The sequence below is a fragment of the Anabrus simplex genome, chromosome 3 (genome assembly GCF_040414725.1).
Source record: "Anabrus simplex isolate iqAnaSimp1 chromosome 3, ASM4041472v1, whole genome shotgun sequence".
Lineage (NCBI taxonomy): Eukaryota > Metazoa > Arthropoda > Insecta > Orthoptera > Tettigoniidae > Anabrus > Anabrus simplex.
This window is the reverse complement of record NC_090267.1, coordinates 42,429,770-42,447,606: the sequence shown is the minus strand read 5'-3', so window position 1 is coordinate 42,447,606 and position 17,837 is coordinate 42,429,770. Positions and strand designations below refer to the sequence as shown.

General features: G+C 39.0%; 1 protein-coding gene across 1 annotated transcript in view; it reads right to left on the bottom strand.

Annotated features, from left to right (window-relative positions):
• LOC136866638 (nose resistant to fluoxetine protein 6) overlaps nt 1-10,127 on the bottom strand; it is a 165,300-nt gene extending 155,173 nt beyond the window's left edge. The window contains 2 exon segments of the mRNA XM_068226786.1: nt 3,937-4,213; nt 10,077-10,127. Coding sequence (XP_068082887.1) covers nt 3,937-4,213; nt 10,077-10,127 — 328 coding nt within the window.
• Between the last annotated feature and the right edge of the window lie 7,710 nt (nt 10,128-17,837).

The window sequence follows — 17,837 nt, the reverse complement described above, 5'->3', positions numbered from 1 at the left end:
CCTGAAGCGACTCGCTTGTTAAATTTTTCAGGTTAAATAATACCTTTTTAGCGCAAAACTTTTAAGCCAAGAAAAGTCATCAATAAACCCTAGGTTACCCAATTACATTATTGAAGAATCCAAAAATTACTTTCACACGATACGCAAGCCCCAAATTAACAGACATAATTACATATGGTATAATTTCCAATTAACAAGCCGAAAGTTTAAATTTCCACAAGGCAAGACTTAGTTTTTTTTGATGACGCCAGTTACATGGTTCCGCGCGCACTTTCTTCACATAGGAAAATTTTCAGGTCTTTCACCAAAAATCAGTAAAGGTTTAATTGTAACAACACTTACAGTTTCTTCCAGATGAAAGTTGTGAGGACGGCTTCAGTAGCGTACACTACTTACTTACTTCAAAAAACATAACATGTAAATTCCAGACGAGGAAAAAAATTAACCAGAAACTTGCAGAAATCTACAGGGCCAAAGCCCCGTATATTTAACTTAGCCAGGCTCGAACATTTTCTGTGAAATTATCTCCTTAGGGAGAGAGAAACCACACACGTCCATCTCTTCCATGTCACCAAACAGCAATGGCGATTTCCCAAGATTCAGCAGTCCCGGCACCAATGATCACATGTGCGCAGAGGCAAAGCGCCTGAGTGGAAACGTACCTCGCGAGGTAGTACATACCTACGCCACTAGAGTGCAGGAGAATACAGTCAGGCACCGAAGAACGTGCATACAGTCAATTATAAGGTTTGAAAGGAAGAAATAAAGAAGCGGCGAACCACTTCTTAAGACACAGTTTTTCCACAGCCTTTAGGCTAGTTCAAAAATATTTCCCAAGGGGGAAAAAATTGTTACGCAGGTAACAGTACTTAAAGACCGGGACAAATTTAGACGATTGGTGAACAGCTACCAAGTTTTAAGATGGCACCAAACTCCAGAGGAAGGAGGGGAATTCTTCCCGAAGAGTACAAAAATGTGCTTGTTGATTGGCTCGGAAAATACTGGCAGGAAGTCGAAGCAAGATTAGGAGAAATATCCAGACATGTACTAACGTGAAGTTGGTTGTTGCCAAGCAATCCATAGGGGCTCAACTCGATATAATAATAATAATAATAATAATAATAATAATAATAATAATAATAATAATAATAATAATAATAATAATAATAATAATAATAATAATAATAATAATAATAATAATAATAATAATAATAATAATCGCGTGTAATAGTGCTGCGTCTTATATCTACTTATAAGGAAGGCCTGCGCTTTTTTGTTCCTTCCAGGGAATATTTGTGGCTTTATTTTGAGTGCTTAGTTTGTGTTAATGTTATCCAGTGAATCTACTTTCTTATAATAATGTTTTAGTGTTGTATTTATTATTAATTTTATGCCGTAAATTTCAGCCATAAAGTCAATTACTACGTTTGCTCCATCTTTGTCGTAACTGTCACACGTTTTGTTTATTTTGCCATTATTCCCACGGAAATCCCTTAGAAGATATGCACTCTACTATACTCGGCGTTGCCTAGGTCACACAGCCTGCCAATATTATCAGCCATCTTTAAAACCGACAATATGAGGCTTTTATACTGGACACCACATTACATTATTACCTGATTAGCTTGCGTGGGGGTTTAGTTCCGAACTGAGCATGAGCTAAGCACAGCCCTGCATGAGACACTGGGATGGGGGCACCTCAACCCCGATACGGTGCGTCCCAATGGCTGATTGAGGAAGTTCCTCGCAGGTCACCTGAGGTAAAGGGAAAAATGGACAACGGCCTCGATGGCAGAAGAGGATATATCCCAATGGCAGGGAGGGCAGCAGAACTGATTCAAAAGCAATTCGGGCCTGACTTGTAGCAAGCGGCAAAGTGGTGAAAGTCTGTTCACTAGAAGTACGGCTGTAAACATGCTCCAGGAACTAACAAGCCCTGGTTTTACACCACTAGCGAAAGCTAGAAGAAATTATTATAAGCAATCATGACTCGTATAAGCAAAGATAACGTTATCCCAGATGGACGATCCACCCACGCTAAAGTGGCAACAAAGCATTCGGATTACCGAGCTCGATAGCTGCAGTCGCTTAAGTGCGGCCAGTATCTAGTATTCGGGAGATAGTAGGTTCGAACCCCACTGTCGGCAGCCCTGAAAATGGTTTTCCGTGGTTTCCCATTTTCACACCAGGCAAATGCTGGGGCTGTACCTTAATTAAGGCCACGGCCGCTTCCTTCCCACTCCTAGCCCTTCCCCGTCCCATCGTCGCCATAAGACCTATCTGTGTCGGTGCGACGTAAAGCAACTAGCAAAAAAAAAAAAAAAAAAAATGCATTCTGATTCTGGGGAGCTTGGACCTCTGCAAGACAGCAAGTCGGAGTGCTAAGTGTTCCCGCTGTTTCAAATTCTAGAAGAGAGGGGACTAGATCCTGAAACTCTAGAACTCATAAAACAAACACTGACTGGCACGAAATCTACTGTAAAATTAAACTTACGGGGGAAATCTCAGAACCCTTCGACATCCAAACAGGCCTGAGGCAAGGTGATGGACGCTCTCTAAATCTGTTCAACTTCGTCCTAGACGAGGTAATGTAATAATTGGAGAAATAATAAATAAATGTGAGTTTTGGAAGCCAATCCGACTGGGCTTTCCCAAAGATAACCTCTATATACCATAACTCACTTTTGCATATTATCAGTAGATATTAATAGAGGATGAGGAGACTGCCGTTAAACAGCTAGAGATACTTAAAGAAAGTGCAGAAGAGGTGGGACTACAGATATCGTCCGCGAAAACTGAATTGTTATGTTCAAGAACAGATATGAAGAGCCTGAGAACAAAATATGGTACTACTGACAGGGTCCCTTACTTTAATTACCTCGGAGAATTTATCGAACGGACAGGCCTTAAAATGGTCTCACAACAAACTCGTCTCCAAAAAATTAAAATAATATTAGGGTTAGCCCAAAATATATATACAAGACATACAAAAGTTCGGCATTGCAACACAGTCATACAACCAACAGTCCATTGCGCAAGTAAAACACTGGCACTCAACAGAAAACAAAAACTTGAAGAAATCAAGGAGCAAGATACACCCAGGACGGTTAAAGAATACAATCAGTCAAAACAACAAAAAGTTTATCAAACATCGAAACTGCCATTAGGGAAAGACGAACGAAATTCTTCGGTCATCTGACTAGTTTACCAGAAAATCGATTGACAAAAGTATAATAGATTATGTAACCTCGTTTAAGAATCCAACACCTTAGCTTAACGAACTTCGGAAGGACCTCAAGAATGCAAACATACGTTCAACGGAGAAGTCTTGAAAGAAATGTCTTGAGACACAAAGTAAACAATTGGGAAGCTACATCAGAGCAAGCACTACAAAATCAGTACAAACCGAAGTGGTCGGAAGAAGGTAAACGTGTTTCCTCAGAAAGAACGAAAGCCTATTGGAACAGCAATAAGAAACGAGAGAATAATTCATTGAGTTATTTGCTGAATGTCTTCTAATACTGGAAAAAATTGCTAATAATAATAATAATAATAATAATAATAATAATAATAATAATAATAATAATAATAATAATAATAATAATAATAATAATAATACCCAGCAAGTGGTTGTGCGTTTTTGCGTCACATAGCTGTTAGCTTGCATTCGTGAGAGTGTGGGCTCGAACCCCATTGTTGGCAGCCCTAAAGATGGTTTTCCGTAGTTTCCCAGTTTCACAGCAAGCATGTGCTGGGACTGTACCTTAATTAAGGCCACGGCCGCTTCCTTCTCTCTCCTAGCCCTTTCCTATTACATAGTCGCCGCAAGATCTATTTGTATTGTAGCGACGTAAAGCGAATTATAAAATAATAATAATAGCACTGTTTAATATGCTCTGATTATTGTCAAAATGGAATAAATTAATGACTACTTACTTTGCATAGCCCATTCAAATATCATTGTACTTGATTCATAGTATTCCGTATGATTCCTGCAAGGTTGACTCAGTAGATCTTTATAACCACTTCTGTCACTGATAGAGACCGACTGTAGAACATCACTGCTAAGTGGCTTCTGGAGCAGGTCGGGAATAGATACAGAGCTTCCTCCTGCTGGCAAGCTCCATACATCACGTCCAGTGTCGCCATGGACTGCAGTCAGTGTTGCAAGACAACAAGTCAGAGTTATTAGCACAGACAACATGACTGGAATCTGGTTCCAACAAACATGAGCACAGATTATTATATACAGCTGATAAAGGAAGAAGATATCATACCTTTACGAGGTGTGTATCAGATAGTGAGAGATTGCGCACACGATTCAGTATCACGAGGCCAGCATTCCTGGAAAATCGGAATACTCACTTTCACGTGAAGAGTATAATTTTAAATCCTCGACTGGGATTGTGCTGTCCATATAGGTGAAGAGCTCACATACTGTATCTGGTTCTCCTTCTCGCAGTTTTCATAGCGAGGATCTTCAGCTGCCCAAGCTACACAGTAACTTGTAGTTCGTTGACAGCGTGCCTGCGACAGCTGCCCAAGCTACACAGTAACTTGTAGTTCGTTGACAGCGTGCCTGCGACAGCTTCCCAAGCTACACAGTAACTTGTAGTTCGTTGACAGCGTGCCTGCGACAGCTGCCCAAGCTACACAGTAACTTGTAGTTCGTTGACAGCGTGCCTGCGACAGCTGCCCAAGCTAAACAGTAACTTGTAGTTCGTTGACAGCGTGCCTGCGACAGCTGCCCAAGCTACACAGTAACTTGTAGTTCATTGACAGCGTGCCTGCGACAGCTGCCCAAGCTACACAGTAACTTGAAGTTCGTTGATAGCGTTCCTGCGACAGTTTGACTCACTATGTATCCTGAGTGTTGTACGTTCTTAACAAGCGTGTATTTCCTTTCGATACACTCCTTTTATTTATTTGGTTATGTATTATAATTGAACGTTCTTGTTAAGATGAACAGATATACCTTTCGCCTATGGCGGCGTTTCTCAAGAAAATACGACTTTCAAGAAAGAAAAATTCTTACTGTTTCCGATTAAACTGGTACAGACACTGACATTAGCAATCCACAGAGTTTTGAAGCTTATCTGGAGGACAGTGTACAAACAGGACATGAAGATGAAGGAGACTTGTAAAGCATATCACAGAGAGATATGCGGGTAAAGTACTATTTTAATACTAAACAAGCTGTGAATCAAGGTAAGCCAAGTGGTACAGAGAGACATGTGAACTACAAGCCTAGATGTGTTTGTACTTGCAGTCACACCTTCTCTTTCTAATAGGATGATGTCGTCATTGCAGAAACAAAACCTCGTATGCGACAATGCACTTCCTATCCATTATTTTCCTCAAGGCTGGTCACGCCTCCCAGCCACATATGGATATGCAGGCCATCAGAACAATTTTTTGTTGTGCTAATTTTCGTATGGGCGAGCTTAACCCTCTAGCACTGGCGCTTTGTCTCTCTCAGTCCCATGCTACATGTTTTACACTTGGTGGGCGAAGGACGGAGGTTGCAAACCTGTTTCTCTGTGTACCTTCCTTTCCCCTTATCTAGTTCGACTTTGCCCTCTCGGGTTGCGTGGTCAGTTATAGAACCGGAAATTATAGACATTCGGGTCTGTCAGTCCTGGTGCCAGAGTTTGTGTTACACATCTAAGCGTACGCACTCCTCTATAACCTCTAGCGTCCCCTTGTGTTAAATAAGATACAGTCGTTCTTAAATTATTTTTCACCAAAGCGAGACCTCATGTTGCTACGTGACCTATTGTATCATATTCCGGTTTCCTTACGCTATGTGTGCGTCAACTGTTTCATCATACCAGCGACAACGCTATCTTTAGATGGATGATGACGTCACATTCATGAAGCAAAGATCTCAATCAGCTGACTGGTGGGCAGCGCGAGAGTTTTGAACATTCTGTTATAGGCGAGAATAGTGATCAGCGTACTTAAAAGTGAATTTTAGCTAATGTTAATGAAGCTATGGTGCACTATTTCGTAGCGTATGGATGCAAGGCGACCATCAAAAAAGGATCTGGCATTTCCTTTCACGGTAACGCTTCTCGGAATCTCTTTGCAATTGGAAGACTCCGACCTCCTACGCAACAATTCTTCATTTTTGATCGGCTGTGTGGCTATTCATCTCTACTGTCAGCTCACCGACGACCTAATAAAGCATATAGGCCGAATCTGCACTGGAAGTTAGCCTCCCCATCATGGCCACCACGACCACCACCGCAACCAAGACCTCCGCTTTAACATTTCTTCCCATTCCTAACGCAACTCTTACGTGCTCACACCCTCCACCGATTGTTACTTCGACACTTCCTCAGCCAACATAACCTGATCCACCCAGTTTTCTTTACATCCCTCCCCCCTACTTTAACCACTCGCCAACCACCGCCGAAGAAAGCTCTACGACGCCACCAGCAACGAAACCGCCGCCTCAAGCAGATGCCACACAACAATCACCATCGCCACAGCTAAAACCAGCCCGCAACATCACGTATAGTTTGTGTCCTCCGCTGCGTGGATCCCCTCATTTCTGACAGAGACGTCATCCACGAACTCAACCACGAAGGTATCCCTGTCCGGCGAGCCTTCCGCATCTGGAATACCTCGGGACCAACATACTTAGTCCACCTTCAGCTGGAAACTGAAGAGGAAGTTCAACGCCTCATCACCATCGGCGCACGCCTCTGTGGTCGACAACTCACCGTGGAACCTTCCCCTTCTCCTCCCAGACCCTCCTCACACACCTCATGTCATCGACCACGAACTGCCCCCCCCCCGCTTCCTCCAACGCCCTCCTTCATCCCATCACCTCTAACAGCTGACCTATTCCGACTTCTCACCTCCTCCCTATGTAACATCTCAGCTACGCTTCACCTCCTCATCTCATACATCGGAACTTCAATTTGAACCTTCACTACTTCCTAACCCACATCTCCTCAGCCAAGAAGCCCTCATCACTTCTCCACCTAATATCAATTCGCATTATCCTCCCTCTTCATTTCTTACACCTCCCAGTTCTCTTCTCTTCTCCCGGCACGAGAGATCGCGTAACGATCTAGGGGGCCCGCCCCGCCCGACAGGCGGGTAATGAAAACTTTCAAACAACAACACCTTTCACGGGTAAGTAAATATTCACCTAACTATCTCTGATTAATTAGGCAGTCACAGACTATGATCATGTAAGTGATTTAATCCAGTTGTTGTCAGGTGTCTGTAGAATACGTACAATTGCAAAGAATTTTTATTATTGGTTACAATCCCAGTTTTCGGGTTACAGCAATTTTGACTATTGTGCTTTAAATCATTTCAGTTTTCCTGCTGATGAGATAAGAAAAACGCAATGGGTAGTTGCCGGAAAGCATTCAAGATTTTGCTCTAAGCATTTTTCACAGGAATGTTTTGATAATGAAGCATTTGGTGTGGGAGTTAAACTGAAGACAAATTCAGTACCAAAAATGTTTAATTTTCCACCCCACATTTTACCAACTGAGAAGAGGAGAAAATCTCCTGTGAACAGGAAACTTCAAATGGATCCTGTTGCATCAACAAGTTATGTGTGAACAGATTTTCTTATTTTTTACTATTTTCCATAGATTTGTGCAGGAATGTGGCCTGTCATCCATATGTGAATTGTTTGTGTTTAAGACACTTAACATACCGTTCAACTGCAACAGCTATTGCAGCATATTAGGTTACTATTATATTACACATAGGGAAGACGTTTTTTTGTTGACCCTTATAATTTTCATATTTTTTCAGTGCTCCTCAGGATGAAGAGAATGAGAATCTTCCTAATACAAATTGGTTCAGAAAATCTTATTTTGGTGATTACACAGAGGAACTAGTAAAGTCACCAAGGAAAGCCCAGACCTACATGCAGATTGCCATGGAAGTTATTCATAAATCCCATGTATGTATGTTGGGTATTCAGCCCAAAGGCTGGTTTGATCCTCTGCAGCTCCGCCAACAGCTGTCATAAATAGCCTAGGCATCACTGAAGAGGCGTACTAGGGAAACGAGGAGTGAGGTAGTTTCCCGTTGCTTTCCTCACCGAGCCAGCCGTTGCTATTACATATCAGTCTGCCAAGCCCACTGAAATGTATGCACCAACCAACCCTATGAGCGATATTTTCACACCATTCATAACAGGGACTGGCTGCATAAGGAACGGTATTACTAGCATCACTCATAGCTCAGTCACTTTCATATTGTCAAAGCCAAGGATGAGACTGAGACAGGTCAATGAAAGTAACAAATTTGATATAGCCCATACCAGAAGACATAGTGCACTGTAAACATTACATCTCGCCAGCAAAGGCATATAAATCCCATAAGAAGCTAAAATTGGAAAGACAGAAGTTTCGGCGAGCTATTAATCTGTTGCAGAATGGGAAAGCCTTAGTAAACCATTTGATGGAAAAAATGATAACTGAAGGTGCTGCTTGCCCGCTTGGGGTAAGGAAACAAGAGCTTAAATCATATTTTTCGGTTTCCCTATAACCGCATAACCTTTGGTGTTGCTATTTGAGAATGCAAGCTGTCTCTGGGTTGATGATCAGACAGACAGACAGACAGACAGACAGACAGACAGACAGACAGACAGACAGACAGACAGACAGACAGACAGACAGACAGACAGACAGACAGACAGACAGACAGACAGACAATTTGTATCCTTTAGAAGTCTGTAATTTGTTCTTATTTTATCACAATACCTGTTAAATATTTCAAGAATAATGAAATACCATAAACTGACTTGTGTAAAAGCATAATGCCCCTTTTAAATTCCACTGTTCCAGAAATGTCTTTCTCCCGCTGCTGCCCAACTTCTGATGCGAACAAATGATGGTGATACAAGAGCAGAGTATCCTCCTGATCTGTGCTGCTTTGCACTTACATAGAATTTCTATTCAAGTCATGCATACAGCTATTTGAGATACGTATTTCCTCACGATTTTTCCCATCCAGGTACAATGCGGAAGTGGTATCGGTCAGTGGATGGTAAGCCAGGATTCAGTTCAGAGGCCATAACGGCTCTCATTTCGAAAGGGGAGGAGATGGCTATCAACGGAAAGCCCATTTGTGTGTGCGCTGATGATGGATGAAATGTGCATCCGGAAGCACATTCAATTTGATGGAAAACAATTTCTTGGTTATGTTAATTGTGGTACTTAAAACGAGTATCAGGATTTATCTGAAGCCAAGGAGGCTTTAGTGTTTATGGTGGTCTCACTAAATGGAGACCGGAAAATTCCAGTGGGTTATGTATTGATTAACGGTTTAAGCGACTCGGAGAGAGCAAACCTCGTGATTGAGTGCCTTAAAATTTTTAATTACCTAAATATAATTGTATTGTCACTTAATTTTGACTTTGCTGCTTCTAATTTATCCATGGACCGTTTTCTGAGAGCTTGTTTTGATGATAATAATATGTCGAACTTGTTTAAAGATCCCTCAAATGATTCTAAAGGGTTTGCTCTTCTAGATTCTTGCCATGTAATAAAATTAGTGAGGAGTACATGAGGAGCTAAGAGAACTTTTGCTAGGGGTGATAATATCATAGATTTGAGGTACTTATAAAAGCTAGAGAAACGTCAGAGTATCGAGGGTCTTCATCTAGAAACAAGAATTACCAAAAGGCACATTCACTGGGAGAAGGAACCCATGAAAGTAAAGCTCGCCACACAAACATTCAGTGAGTGTTGCAAATGCATTGACATATTGTGACAGAGACTTAAATTTTCCACAGTTTCAACAGTGTGAGGAGACTGTAAAATGTGTTAGGCTAGTGAACAATATGTTTGTTATCTGGAACAAAGGGATGGCAGAAACCACTGAAAGCAGAGAATATCCACAATACGAGGACCTTTATTCAGCAGGCTATTAAATATATACAATCACTGCAGGGGGTGGGTGGTGGTGTTTGTCTAGTGAAGTGCTCTAAGAAAACTGGTTACATAGGTTTGATTGTGTGTCCAAAGTCTGTCTTAGGAGTATATGACTCAATTTTGAACACGTCATAGCTGAAGATGCATTTTCTGCTCACTTACGCACTTAGTCGGGATCACCTGGAAGTACTTTTTAATGCCATTAGGAGTCATGGTGGTCATAATAATAACCCCACAGCTAGGCAGTTTGAATCAGCATATACAAGACTTTTGTTCCATATACAGATAGGTACTACAACCAGTGCCAATTATTCCGCACTTGACCCTAATGTAATAGTGAATTGTAGAGGCCGCACTCAAATAACTGGTGATCCTATTCATCTGCCTGCCAACAGTACTGATGTACTTTTTGTTAGTCATGATCATGACTACATTTCACACCCAGCCAACTTGACATTGTATGTTGAGGATGTAGTGGAATATATAGCATCATTTGTTGTAAAAATATTACACAAAGCAGTTAAATATCATGTTTGCAAGGCGGTTCTCCAAACAACAGTTTCACATTCAGCACTCCGGAAGATACGCACAAAAAAAAACAGAGGTGGCTTTTCTATCCCATCATTACATGTAGTTTATCTCTGCAGCAAAGGTGAAAAGGCGATGCGACAATTCCAGCACAAAGTGACAAGGATTAAGGACGCTTTACATGTACTTGTAATGGCAGTACTGAACCATGCTAAGAGAGAAGTGTTTGATGAACTTCAGGAGCTAACATTTGAATCTCCGCCCCTTGAAAACCACAGTCATCAGCTAAAGCGGGCAGAATTGATGGAATATTTTAAAGTAACTTTCCACCATAAAGCACGGCTTGAAACAGAAAACCTTCACAGTGTGAGGGTACGAAGCTTCCACACAAAGACTGCTGAAATCAAGAACCAGTAATGTAAGGTAGGCTGATCTATATATAAAGTAACTTGTCCTGACTGACTGACTGATTCATCATCGCCGAGCCAAAACTACTGGAGGTAAAGAAATGAAATTTTGGGGATACATTCATATTAATATGTAGGTGCTCGCTAAGAGAGGATTTTTCCATATTCCGTCGCTAACGGGGTAAAAAGGGGGTTAAATTTAAAATTAGTGTAACTATATCTCAAAACTTACATTTACATTTACATTTGGCATTTATAATCTTCTTTAATAATAAGGAAACACGTAATTTTTTGTTTTCGGAAAATCCCAATAGGTGTGGTGAAAAGAGTGAAAAAGGGGTTGAATACCTTTAATGAGGATACTTATAGCCTATCTCAGAAACTGAAGAAATTACAGACCTGAAATTTGGTATTTGGGACCTCCTTTAAAAATAAAGAAACACGTAATTTTTGCTTTTGGAAAGTCCAATTAATGGGATGGAAAAAGGGGGGTGAATTTTTAAAATGAGTGTATACTCTCAAAACTTTTAAAGAGTATAGATGTAAAAATTTGTATTTAGAATCTCCCTTAAAAATAAAGGAACACGTATTATCTTGATTTCGGAAAATCTCAATAGGAGGGGTGAAAAGGTTTGAAAAGGTGTGAAAAAGGGGTTGAATACCTTTAATGAGGATACTTATATCTCAGAAACTGAAGATATTACAGACCTGAAAATTGGTATTTGGGATCTCCTTTAAACATAAAGAAACATGTATTTTTTGTTTTTAGGAAATCCAATTAATGGAAGGGGGTGAAAAGGGGTGAATTTTTAAAATGAGTGTATATATACCGTATCTCTTTCTAAACTTTTAAAGTGTACAGATGTAAAAATTGGTATTTAGAATCCCCTTTAAAAATAAACTTATTTTTTTGTTTTCAGAAAATCCCAATAGGAGGGGTGAAAAGGGTGAAAAAGGGGTTGAATGCCCTAGGTGAGTATACTTATATCTCAGAAACAGAAGATATTACAGACCTGAAGATTGGTATTTTGGATCTACTTTGAAAATAAAGAAACACGTATTTTTTGTTTTTGGAAAATCCAATTAATGGGGGTTAAACAGTAGTGACAAAATGGGGTGAATTTTTAGAAAGACTATATCTACAGTATATCTAAGAAACGTAAAATCTTACGGACGGAAAAATTGGTATTTGTAATATCCTGTAAAAGTTAAGAAACATAGGTGATTTGTTTTTGGAACCTTCACTTAAGGGGAACTAAATAGGGGATGAAATTTTGAAATGAGCATTTCTGCAGTATATCTCAAAAACTTAACATGTTACCGAAGTGAAAAATAGTATTCTTTATCTCTACTAAAAATAAACATGGATTTTTTGTTTACTGAAAAACAACTTGGGAGGAGGGGTAAAAATGACTGAAAATGGGGTTGCATGTTTAATTATCTCAAAAGCTGAAGACGTTACAGACATGAAGTTTGGTATTTGGAATCTCCTTTAAAATATAGGAATATGTATTTTTTTTCGGTAATCCACCTAAAGGGGGTAGAGAAATTGGAACATTATTTGAATTATTTGTATGAGGATACTATTACCTCAAAACGAAAGATTTTACAGACGTGAAAATTGGTATTTGGAATCTGCTTTAAAATTAAAGAAACACTTATTCTAGGAAAATCCAATGATGTGGGGGGGGGGGAGTTGAAAGAATAAAAAAAATTAATTGAATTAGTTGCATGAGGATACTTATATCTAATAAAAACTAAAGATGTTACAGACGTGAAAACTGGTATTTGGATCTCCTTTAAAGCAAAGAAAAAAGCATTTTGGGGGGAAATGATCTTGGGGCCGGGGGTGAAAAGGAGTTGAATTCCTTTTATGAAGACACATATCTCAAAAACTGAAGATGTTAGAGTCGTGATAGTTGGTATTTAGAAGACCCCTTACTATTAAAGAAACAAGTATTTTTAACGGAAATCCACGTAAGGCAGGTGGGGTGTGACAGGAAGTGAAAAGGTGAATTATTTTCATGGGGATGCTTATATCTCAGAACTGAAGGTAACAGACGTGAAGATTGGTATTTGGAATCTCCTTTAAACACAAGGAAACACGCCTTCATTTTTTGGGGGAGGGGATAAGCCAACTTAACGGCGGTGGGGTGAAAAAGGAGTTGAGACCAATTGATTTTACTGTTCATAATGTACTTATTCTGATCATGAACTGATCATTTTTAATCTTTCCTGGGTTCGTTTTCAAGAACCTTCTTTTCTTTTGGAGAACATAAAGTTAGATTACTGTACATTCTCCTGCCATATAAATAAAAATGTAAAAACATTTCAAATAAATGATAGGAATGAAATTGACCATGCAATTGTTCACCTCTAAAAGGTCAATAATGCACGGAAGTATATCATACGTGTCGCCAGAAATCTCGGGCACTTGCCTACGCGCGACGATGGTGCTGGTCACATTGTCAGCAATGACAATGGCAGCAGATGTAATTTACCTCCAAGTAGCGGTCTTGCATTTAGCTGTGTTTTCCAGACCATCAATATTATTATTATTATTATTATTATTATTATTATTATTATTATTATTATTATTATTATTTTGTTTTTCTTGAAGCAGCATTTTATGACAGGCTCCTGCTTCATAGGCATAAATAGGTACGACGACCAGTGCCAATTGATATGTAGTTGACCCTGCTGTATTGTGGATTTTTTCAACTTATGATAAGTTAATATTTTTTATTATGGTACCTGTTTATCGTTTCCCCTGGAGAATTAATATTTGTTTCCATCTGTTGGTCGTGTATGGTTCAGTTAAGTATGATACTTGTGTTCTTTTCTTTCCATAATGGTCCTGTAGGCTGTGTCACTCTTTGTATCTTGTGCTTGGGCATTGGTTTGAAGTAGGCCTATTTCATTCAAAAGTACACCACACGGTAAATACAGTATTTTAAAGTTGTTTGTGAAAGTTATAAACTGTTTATTATAGATGTCAGTCGCATTAATATTTAAAATTAGGCTACACTTCCTTACGGACAACTTTCAAAAGTTACCTTTCAGCTACAAATCCCAATATGGTGCGGTAATTCGGAAAACAATTACTTGTCTCTTACATTATAATAAATAATTAACATTAACAATTTGTGTTACTCACGGAGATGTAATACTTGCAAAAATACGATCATAATGAGGGTTTATCCTATCGCAGGTCCCTTTTGGTTTTAAGGATTTTCGTCGTAATTTACGCATTTATGTCCACGGTTTTTATTTACATTTACGCTTAACTACAACAGCTAAGCAGGGTACATCTGATATTCCGATGTCGTCCACTTTTCGAATGTTACTACATGACAATCTCCTTATATTCTGTCAGAATCTGCTTCGAACTACCCCCACATAGTTGATCGTGATGTTGGCTTCACGCCGCAGCACGCACGAGGTGGCTCTATTCGCACTCTATAGTATTAATGCTCTAAGTTATTACCAATGCTCTAAGTTATTACCAATGCATGCTGGGGCTAATTCAAGGTGAGTCACAAAAAATAAGGTAAATATCAGTAAAAATCTTATTTTCAGATCTCACTTTCATAAGCAAGTAACGTGATGACTATAGATAATGTAACTATCACATCTCTGTCAGATAATTCATTTTAACGTTGCGAAACTTCCATGCGCTTTTTCTGCATTGGGACTCTATAAATTCTTTCTGGTCGGTAAAAACAATATTGTATGCTGAGAAGTACCTTTCTTTCTACGGGCAACACGAGATTTGTTCTGCATTTGTTGAACCTAAAAGCCTTTGAAAACTTGTATGTAGTATTCTTAACATGTTGTGGCTCCGGTATTTAATATATTGCCTTAATATTTGAGGTTATTTTTACCGTTAATGTCATGATTGTATTGATTTTTGTCTCCAGTATCTAAACTGAATGTAACATCTGAATTGTTGGATGCGTGGGACCCTTGCAATTAAACATCTGGACTTTGATAAAGGCGACAATGAAGCAGATATTCAAACACCAAAACTTCCTGTATTTCCTTTTGTGTGGGTGGTCTTGGTAGAGACCCAATGTATCAAATATGATACATAGCCCTTCGAGTACACGAAACTGCAGAAAAACATTCTTCTTGAAATTGCCATGTGGGGTTCCTACATAGTGCAGTTATGGCAGATTTCACGTTTTGCACCAAAACGATGGAGTCGGGACCCTAGAGGATAAAATTACGTCGAAGCGCATTAGGGTTTTATAAATTATGCTTGAAATGTCGATTACTAACTTCTTGCTGGGCTTCGTGTGAATTTTTATGTTAATGACAGTTTATTTAGAAAACTATGGCCAGTGAACAGTAAAGTGATCATATACGAGTGTTACTGGAAGAAGATTATTAAATCGATTTAGAATCAGGCAGGGACGAGAAAGATAATGTGATTCATGTACGTAATAGAGGGTAAGACTATTGCAAATTTTGTAAAATGTTTTTATGTCTAAAGTCATACTAAATTTTTGTATCAATGGCGTTCCAGTTTCCAAATCGTTCATGAATAGCAAATTCAACCATAGAATTTAAAGCCTAGAGTGATTACTCTTTAATAATAAACATTATTGATCTGCATTTAGGGCAGTCACCCAGGTGGCAGATCCCATATATGTTGCTTTCCTAGCCTTTTCTTAAATGATTGCAAAGAAATTGAAAATTTATTGAACATCTCCCTTGGTAAGTTATTCCAATCCCTAATTCCCCTTCTTATAAACGAATATACCCAATTTGTCTTCTTGAATTCCAATTTTACCTTCATATTGTGATTTTTCCTACCTTTAAAGACACCACACAAACTTATTCGTTTACTAATTTCATTCCACGCCATCTCTCCACTGACAGCTAGGAATATACCACTTAGCCGAGAAGCTCGTCTCCTTTCTCCCAAGTCTTCCCAGCCCACACTTTGCAACATTTCTTAACACTACTCTTTTGTCAGAATCATCCAGAACAAATCGAGCTGCTTTTCTTTGGATTTTTTCCACTTCGTGAATCAAGTAATCCTGGCAAGGGTCCCATACACCCGAACCATACCCTACTTGGGGTCTTACCAGAGACTTATATGCCATATCCCTTACATCCCTACTACAACCCCTAAATACCCTCTTAACTATGTGCAGAGATCTGTGCTCTTAATTTACAATCATATTTATGTGATTACCCCAATGAAGATATTTCCTTATATTAACACCTAGGTACTTACAGTGATCCCCAAAAGGAGCTTTCATCTCATCAACGCTGTAATTAAAACTGAGAGGAATTTTCCTACTTGTGGAACTCACAACCTGATTTTTAAACCCACTTATCATTATACCATATGCAATTTTTGCATTTGGTGTTTTGCTTTTTAGAATATGGTTTCATGTAAAGTAATTGCAAATGATAGACGCTAGTATTTCTTGATATGTAATACAAGTAAACTAGCATTACACATTTTTACAGCAACTTTTAAAATTTTTAGTGCGCCTGTAAATTGTAGCACAAATGGTTGATTTAGGTTTTACCTGTTATCAAATCATTTATACTATTAAATTATTAAAACTGTTTGTTGCTTATAATTTAGAATAATATTTCAAAAATATACATGGTTGTGTGCAACTAGGCATCAGCACTCAGTTCACAATGCAGAGGACCAGTGCTGCAGATTTAAGAGAGAATGTACCCTTCTGTACAGTGCTGTAGAAATGTATATTTGTGTGTGGTGTTTACTCACTCCTACAGTATATTGCATGGTTGATTTTCCTTTGCAACTTCACATAGGAAGACGAACACAATGAAAATTCATCGCTGTTCGGGCAAAAGGTTATATTTCACAAAGCTCTTCCTATCTATTATTTTCTTCAAGACTGGCCAGATCTCCAAGCCACATATGGATATGCAGGCAATCAGAAAAATATTCGTTGGGATCATTTTCTTATGACTGCGTGTGAAAGTAAATGAACCTTATCGTATCGCACTCTAAGAATATATGTAAGCATGACTTGTTTACGCACTCAAATCATGAAAATTAGTTGCGAAGGAGTATGAAATTGTAGAATATTGTCAGTAATGGATTAATCCCCCCCTTTCCATTTAAGGTTCATTTTCTTTTAACGTCAAAATACGAAAAAGAACACGATGGAAATTGTACTGATGCATCCAATATGTGGATGACGAGGGAACAGTGCGAAGTTCGACGGCGAAAATAGATTTATTTTTTACATATTCGTGAAGGTCTTTTTAAACCGAAACAGGTAGTGGAATTCTAATTCTTCGCTGGTGCTTTTTAAGGGGGCAGTTGGGAGCTCCAAGTAGGCGGTCAGATCCCTGAATTGTACAGTACATGCCGGCACACGTCAGCGCTGACAAACAGGGGCTGTCTTGCCTCGCCTTCCCTCTCCGCTCCTTCGGATTTCATCTGTCTCAGACCACATACGGCTGCCTACAGTTGCATACACGGGATGGCGTGTAATGAGGACGATAGTTAGGATATTATATTTACAAATATGATTTCATTATGGAATAAATAAACTATAAAACTAGTTTAGAAATCACTACTTAAGTTACAAATGATACAGTACATAATCAAATATCATCTGCATCATCATGACATTCAAAGTGTTCAAGGAATGACATTTATTCTAACACAAACTGTCATTGGTTCGTTGTTCATGGCATTGGAGTGAAAATCTAACACAAAATGTGAATAACAAAGCACAAGAAAACAATATGCTCTCCTTATAAACGGAAAATTGGTACAATCATTTACAGCACAGATTTATCAGTCAAATCATGAAATTTTTTTGCGAAATAATTTCCAGGCATATTTCAGCATTGGTACAAAACAATCGGCTTGTAATTGGTTATTCGCTAGTATTCACTAATTATAATGAAAAGTCTGTTTTTGGGTTTTAATATTGACTGGCCGTGTAAATTCCATAATCAGGAAATGTTTTCCATTCGACGG